Below are 8,386 nucleotides of genomic sequence, written 5' to 3'. Positions count from 1 at the left end.
CTCCTGCCACTCAGGCGACCCGACTTGTGGCGAGGTCCAGTAAGGGCCCGCGACCTCGCGGGGCCCCGCCTCTCGCGGCACCCTCTCCAATCAGCGTTGGGCGGAGGCGGGACGCGCTCTGTGCCCGCCTCTCCTGTTCAGGCTGCTGGTATGAGCCGGGCTGGGCGCGAGCGAGGGACTGAGGCAGGACGGGTCGGGAGGCGCGGGGCCGCGCAGCCCGACGGCGGGGGCGGGCGCGGCGCGGGACCGGAGAGGGCGCCAGACCCCGAGCCGCGGCGGCGGGAGGCGGGAGGCGGGAGGTGGGAGGTGGGCGAGCAGGGTGCTGCCGAACTACGTCCGAGCGCGCGGAGCCCTGCGCCTGGCCGGGGTCGGTCCGAAGTCCGCGCTATGAAAGAGGAGAAATACTTGCCTGAGCTGATGGCAGAAAAAGATAGCCTGGATCCATCTTTTGTGCACGCCTCGCGCCTGCTAGCCGAAGGTAGGACTTGCTCCCCAGGTGGAAACAGACAGCTGGCCCCTGTCACCGCGGCGGGGTTCGGGGAGCGGAGTTGGGGAGGACGCCCGTCTCCTTCGCGGAGACTGTCCCCTAAGGTGCTCGACCCAGAGCTGCGGACAGAGCAGGTCCTCGGGCGGCGGATGCTCGCTCCCTCCCTCCCTCCGCAGCTGAATTTGGGGAGCCCGGAGCTGCGAGCTCTGTGGCGGTGGAGACGTGCCCTGTTAGGATCTTTGATGGAGAGAAGTGAGGAGCTACGCGGTCCACGGGGATATTTTCACTCCGCAGAGGGAAGGGAAATCAATTTCGAGTGAATGGTGATCAATGTAGTGTTTTAACAGCTTCTTAGCTACATATAACCATCTTTCTTTCTTTCTTTCTTTCTTTCTTTCTTTCTTTCTTTCTTTCTTTCTTTCTTTCTTTTCTTTCTCACTCTTTCTTCTGCTTGGGAAGCGATTTTGATGTTCTTTAGTCTAATGACAGTCTTTCCTATGGAAAGTCAGAATAAACCTAGATTAAATTCTGCGTGTTCTTCAATGTTTGTGAACGTGGAAGAGGCTAAAGTGCTTATCAGTTTATTTGAAGTGATGATTGCGTGCTCTGGGAGATGCTGATCTCTGGGAACGCTCCACAATTGATCAACTGTTTTACCAGGTGTGCATTTTCTTTTGTGTACCTGTAATGTTAAAAGAGATTTCATTCCCAGAGGAACAGAAATGTCTTTTGCGTTCTTTTGAAAGGTCGTTTAAACACACACACACACACACGCACACGAACATGAACTTTTGTATGACAGAAGTATTAACCAAATTACTTCATTTATCTTGAAATAATGCCATCTAACTGCTAAAGGTACTCAAGATATCTGTAGCAGTCTACACCTGTCTTTTTAAAAACAACTCCAGATTTTTTTTTTCTTGATGAATGCCTCATTAATAATAAACTGCTTCATCATCAAATTGACTACAGTGCAGTTTTGTAGTTTAGGTTCTTATGACGTTACCTATGGTAAAACTAAAAGTTAAAACTTTCTCTTCCTCAAGAGAGGAATGCTTCCTTAAGCATTAAAGGAAATGTTTTCTTTTTCGAGATTTAGTTGTACGTAGAAGGAAAAATTCTAAGCCTCCATGTATAAGTCACATAGTCATTAGGTTTATTTAAATGTTTTATTGATGGATTATTATTTACAACAATAAAGTGTCAGGTGTTTTTTCTATTTTGTATACTAAGTAATTAAGAAAAGCTTTATAATCGAAATATTGAATGTGTGAAACAACTAAACTGTTTTTCAAGGAACAAGTTTGGTTTTATGGAGGATTTAGGACAGAAAATGCAATCATGCTTACTACTTTCTTGGTTACTGTATGAAAAAAATAAATAGAACCTAAAGTTGAAAATGAAAGTCAATTAAAAAATTAAACTCTCCCTCTATTAAAAAATAAAGATAACTACATAAAAATAATAGGAATATTGTAAATTAATGGGTAAATGTTTAAGATTGTTCAAAATGATTAAAAATGCAGTTAAAAGTCTTCTTAAATCATTTACTTCAATATATTTTCCAGAAGTGTCTTCATTTAGCTGATAATGCTTTAAAATGGAAAAAAGTTACAAATTGATCATTTTCTCAGACCTCCTAATTGGACTTCTTTTGGGGACAGCAGACTTGATTAATTCATCAGTCATTAATGAGAGTTAGTGTACTGAAAACTGCTAAACTACAGCAATGCGTGTGAGGAGCCCTAAATAGAGAGTGCAAGTATTTCTGCAGCTGGTAAAACAGAGAAGGCTGTGCACCTGGTTTCTTAACATTTTATTTTTCTCAGGAACTTCGTTTCTTGATACTTAGGAACATGTTCCTATGTACTTTGTAATTTAATTTTTTCCCAGTAGGGGGAAGCATGTTCTGCTTTTGTAAAGAATTAGGAAGAAAAAGCTCCTAAATAGAGAGAAAAACATCTAAGTAAGAAACAGAGAGAGGTGTCCAAATTTCAGAGGAAACATAATGAGGAAAAGAGGATGGAGGAGGTGATGATAATAATCTTGAGTATATAAAGAGATAGGCCAAAAGAGACACAAGACTTAAATTCTCTAATTGTACCTGAGGCTCTTTATGTATGCTTATTGAAGAGTGTCATTTTGAATCTCTAATAAACCTTAACATACATTTTACATTATAGATCTTTCATTGTCTTTTCAAAGGCCATCTGCCTAGATTCTTAAGTCTTGTTTCGGATATCTATAGGAGTGTGTTGTTGAGATAATTTTATTTCTCACCCCTGGAAATGTACTGATTGAAGGCAGCGGCTATAAATAAACCTGACACAGATGTTCATTTGGAAAGAAGGTGCTCAGTGAAGTACATTTCAGCCAGCACTGTGCAGACTGTCTCAAGACTGAGTGAGTAATAAAAATGATCCAGATGATTCAGTTCTTCGGAATGATTTTCTGGAAGCTAATACATACAAGGGCAGTGATGTAAACCAATGAGCTTTCACTGTGATTTATTTTGATTTTTTGATTGGTGGTAGATGCAAATCAGTGCTCAATTGTGACTACTTCACTTAGAATAGAAGGCCATAGGGTTAAAAGTGCTAGTTTGTTGGTTATTTTGTTATTTTTGTTGTAGTTTGTTATTTCACTTGTTCCTGCTGTGTACTTTCAGTAGGAATGATTCTGAGAAAGTTAAAGGAAGAGCCCAAACATTTTATGTATTGTGTTGTTACTTAGAAAAATCTTGAATAATATGGTTTGAATAGTATAATATGTTTGAGCAGTTAAAAGAATTTTCTTCTGTGATGATAATATTGTTTAATTACCTATTTGTATGGAAGGTGCTTTGGAGTATGATAAAACAGCAAATTCAGCATGATTCTTGAAGTTCCACTCAGCCTCTGAATTTGCTTGCCAGATGAAACTAGACGAGGTTATTTATATCTGTGATACTGCTGGGAAGTGCACTAAACTGTGAATCCAGATACCTGGATTTTAATTCCACTTTTGCCTAAACTGAATCTTGGTAAATTTCCCTTCCCTGAACCAGTCTCTCAAATTGAGGAGTTGGACTAGATTTCTTTGTAATTCTAATGAAGTCTGGGACTGCTGCTGGTGCAAAGGAGTGGTGTTTGTGTATTCAGAATACCAAAATCAGTGGCTGAATATTTTGGAAACTTTTTTCATTCCTTCTTAGTTTAATGATTAATAATACATTATTGCATTATAATGCAATTTGAAGCATAAACATTATTTTGGGCACTGGGGACAGATTTACATTTACTGAACCATTCTCAAGGCTTGGGAGCTAAAAATGTATATGCATGGAAATATTCTTGTTTGCAGTAAAGCATGCCTGTCTGCTGACAGACATAGATCTGTTCAAATTTATGGATTCAATTATGGCAATTCCATACCTTTAGGAGGATTAATAAATTCTTGTCCAATTGAGAGTGTTTTGGGTTCTCTGGCTGGCAAGATTTCCTAACCTGAATTATTCACAAATATTGGTAGATTCATCATTGTTTTGGTTGACTCATCATATGATGAAGTCAAATATTGCCAAATATCCCAACAGTTCAAGTGATTTTTAAAAAACTCTGGGTGCTTTTTGAAAATTTTGGTGAAAAACTTGCCCTTCCATCTAGGATTGGCCTGTTTGCAGGTGTGGATGAATGAGAGGAACATGGATTAATAATTTATCACAAATGCTGACTTGTAGTGATTTAACTACATTTAGATTTTCAGTAAGGATCATTTTTAAACTCAGAATGTGTTCCTTGAAATATTTTCCATAAAACATGGTGAGTTCTTAAGTTAAAGAAAGGTATTGGTATAATTTCTAAAACCAACTTCTGATAAAAAATAGTATTCATGTGACTTTTCCTTTGATTGATGTAATCTCTTTTCTCTCCCAATAAATTTGGGATAATCTTATTTATGTTTCTTAAATAAAAATAAAAATTGGCAAAAAAAAACTAAGTTAAAGGTATCTTTGATCTGCAGTTAAAACACATTTATCATATAGTGGAGAAATTCTGCTTTAGCAAACAAAACACTTGGGATGGAGTGTTGACACCCCTGCCAACTGTGAAATAAAGGATATTTCATTTATTTCCTTTCTGATTCTCAGTTTCTTCACCTGTAAAACAGCAAAACGAATATCCACCAGCCAGAGTTCTTTTAATGTTAAAAAATGCTGTTTGTGACTATGTAAGCTGTATTTTAAAATAGGAATATTTGTACAACTAAAACAAAAACATAAGCAGAAATTCTACAAATATAAGATGATGTGTTTAAGGTTTTCCTTAATGTTTTAGTGGCATTGTGGACTTGACCTCAACTTGAAGCTTGATTTTGTAATACAATGAGCACTGACTTAACTCTCTGAATCACTGCTGAGTGAAATTTGAACTCATACACCAAATTATGAAATAGATTATCTTATAAAAGATGATTCCAACGAGAGATTTTAAAATATCGTGTTCCCTCCATCAGTGGTCGCTTGCCCGTGTCTGACTTGAGCCTGGTTAGCCCAGGACCTGGGTCTCTCGAGGCTCATTCTGCACCTGCTTGGCCTCCTCGTCAGGCCACATGTTCATCACTCTGGGCAGCTGGCTGCATTCTCCTTTTCATCAAGGGAAGTGGATTTCTGTCTTCCGAAGTTCTTCACCCTCCTACCACTTAAAAAATTCCATACTCCTTTCATTCCCAGAAGGTGAAATTAATTTTTTTGTTCAAGGCTGACTTGTTCACAGCATCCTTAATCCCAGCACCCATCATCCCCTCCAGGTCTGGCCTATTATATCCTTTCTTCAGTAGTTCCAACGTCTTCATCCCCAGCTTTCCTTGGAGCAGCCTATAAACATGATTCAATCGGAATCACTTAAAAAAAATAGAATACTTGTTTCACTTGCTGAAAGTAATAAAAATAACCTCTCTTGACAATTTTTCTCCTTTGTTTCCTTCAAGTTTCTGATGCCATGAGTCCATACAGCTGCTTCCTTTCTCAGTTTACCTTCCACAGGTCCTCCATCTCGCTGCAGTCCTCTTCATTGTCTTGAAACCAGAGGCTCCAGTGAGAATCATCTAATTGCCCAATCCAGTAAAATGTGTCTGACCTCTCATCAGGGCACTTGGCTGCACTTTCCACTATTGTTCTTCTCCCAATTTCTTGGCTTCTCCCTTGGTTTACAAGCACTACACACTGTTGGTTTTTCTCTTCTGTCTCTCTTTCCAGTGCTCACCATCCTCCCTCTCTCTCCTCCCCACCCCAACACACACACCCTGTCAAGAGTGGTTCATTCAAGATCAGAGTGTGACCATGTCACACCTTTAAATGCTATTGTCATAGGCAGGCCATCTCTGACAGCAGGCCAGGAGAGGGAGGGGATGCTGCCTGCCTGGATGCTTCTGGGGCAGGGAGAGTCCAGGCTCCCTCAGGCGCCTAGGGGAGGGAGGGAGGGGCCCCTTTTTGCTGTTCCCGTGTGGTCTTTAGTACACCGAGAGGGGTGGGGAGGAATTCTAGCAGGAGTCAAAGATTCTCTGACACCCCCTGGCTTGGAGGGGGAAGGATGCATTGGTCCTGCACCTGGGGGTGGACATCCGGGTCTCCACGGAGCCTCTGTCCCCACTGCCAGTGGTACGGAAGTGCTGTTGCCTATTCAGTCCCCCTGCCTCCCCCCAGAGAGAAGGAGTGCCCCTTCACAGTGGAGGGAGGCTGGACGCCCAGGCTCCCTATTTAATTTTTCTTGACGGGGGAGAGCCTGAGACACCAGTTTTTGGGTTTTGTTTTGTTTTCTGTGTTGTTTGGCTGGGGAAGGATGTTTGTTGTCTAAAAGTTTTCTGTCTTGCAAGGTTGCCCTCTTTCTAGTCCTGTGGCCGGAGAGAGCAGGCTTTGCTTGAGCCTTTTTTTGGTCTCCTTCTGTTAATGTTCCTGGGTTTCCAACCTTTCCAGCTGCCACTTTGGCATATATGAAACACAAGAAAAACTAGCAAAACCACTGCCTGAGTCACATGGTACCCTGCCAGCCTGCCTTCTTCCTGCCCCCTTCTGCAAAGTCTTCTGTGTTTATTTTATATATAATATCCAGTCTCCATTCATTTGTGTTTTAATTTGTTTCTTGATAAGATTTTCTTTTGAAGGCAGGTTCAGTCTTGTACATTAATATTTCATTAACTAATTATGTAAGAATGAGCATGACCAGGATAAATCCATCTGGATAATGGACACAATATCTGATCAAAATTTTTGGTTTCTATTAAGTATACAATCTAGATTGGAGCTCTGTGTTCCCATGGCAGCTGCAGAAGGAGGGAAGTTTTAGAGATGGTTTTTAGAAACCCTTGGAGATGACTCTCTAGTATCACCAGCCTTTCCTATGTCCTTATTTTTTGAACATTTGATTTGATCCCTTTTCTTGTCTGAATACAGATTATAAGAAATGTAGCTTAATCGGAATTATATCCTGACACCAGTTGGTTTCTTTAAAGCTATAAACAGTGTAAGACTTAATATATTAATAGATTGTAATATGATCCTTTTCTTACAGAAATGGTGAATTTCAGTAAAATAAGTATGATATAGAAATAAATATTTTTTTAAAATAATAGAGTACTGGTTAATAGCTGATCTCCCAAAGGAATGTTAGCAGATACCCATGTTATATGACTTCTTCATATTCTCCAGAGGAGAGTTCTGAAATAACCGCATGTTTTATTTGTCAAAAAGTTGAGAGGTCACAGCCAAGTATCTTGTTGCACAATTATTTTTAACTGTTTTGGGAAGCAAATCATTTGTAGCGTATCCTCCATTGCTTACCTTACCCTCAGGAGCACTACTTCCAAAAAATTTTTGCGGTAGAGAGAGATAATAAACATTCAAGAACACCTGAATGACAAAGTTTTCGGTCCTTTACTATAGATGAACTTGTAGTTTAGCTACAGTTTGGGGAATGAGTTCTGTGGGGCAAGGACTCAGTGATCCTTGACTATGTGATTGCATGTGCCCTTGAATGTGAGTTGGTAACATCGGTCCTCAGTATGTGTTATTGGTATATGAAGAGGTATCAGATGTTTAATTTATTAGTTTTTAACAGTATACATAAGATATAAATAACAGTGCATGGTAAGAGCTGCTGGGGTTTACAGACTGCTGGTGTCACAGAGATTCCAAGGAGGTCACCATGATTGTAGTTCTTCATTCTCGTGGTCACTCTGTCAGCATTGGTGAGGAGATACTCCTTGTCACGCAGTGTACTGGATGCTGACACGCCTACCACAATGCGTCCACTCGCCAATCCTATGAGATAGTTACTAGCATTACCCTATTTTACAAATGAGAAAAATTAAGCATTAGAGAAGTTAATTTATCTCAGATCACACAGCAAATAAATTATAAAGCTGAAACCCAGGCTTTCTTACCCAGAGACAGGTGTACTGGTTACAGCATCCTGTCTCCTGTGGGAGACACTGCTTCAGGCAGGCTTTGCAGGCAGTTCAGATATTAACATGCAAAGTACTTTAAGGAGATCAGCGTGGTGGTCATCATTCACTTCTTAAGTATGTTCCTGAATGCAAGTATTGGATGAATTCTTCCACAGTGTCTTTAAATAAGTATAGTATATAAAAGGCAAATACATTTATAAATGGGGAAATTTACCTTAGTACAGAATCGGGTTAAGGATTATCGAGGGAACCTACATTTTCAGTGTCTTACATTGACTGTTATTTCTGAGGGAGTTTAGTCGTGAGATGGTAAAGAGCAGGAGAACACTTTTTTTTCTTTTCTTGGATCCAAAAGAGGGATTGGAGAACTTTGTGTGATTTGCTGAGACTTTTTCTTTCCATGTTTTTTTTTAAGAGAACTGCTTATATTTGCCAAATTCTTCTAGGAAGGAA

At 40.2% G+C, this 8,386-nt stretch overlaps 1 protein-coding gene across 2 annotated transcripts in view; it reads left to right on the top strand.

Moving 5' to 3' along the window:
- Positions 1-314: 314 nt before the first annotated feature.
- Positions 315-8,386, top strand: part of KHDRBS2 (KH RNA binding domain containing, signal transduction associated 2) — a 721,722-nt gene continuing 713,650 nt past the window's right edge. For both annotated transcript variants that reach the window (XM_032650315.1, XM_032650316.1), the window contains exon 1: positions 315-478. In XM_032650315.1, the coding sequence (XP_032506206.1) occupies positions 388-478 (91 nt within the window). In that variant the 5' untranslated portion in view covers positions 315-387. The remainder of the gene's footprint in view (positions 479-8,386) is intronic.

The sequence above is a fragment of the Phocoena sinus genome, chromosome 11, assembly GCF_008692025.1.
Source record: "Phocoena sinus isolate mPhoSin1 chromosome 11, mPhoSin1.pri, whole genome shotgun sequence".
NCBI classification, from domain to species: Eukaryota; Metazoa; Chordata; class Mammalia; order Artiodactyla; family Phocoenidae; genus Phocoena; species Phocoena sinus.
This window is presented reverse-complemented; position numbering and strand designations above follow the sequence as displayed.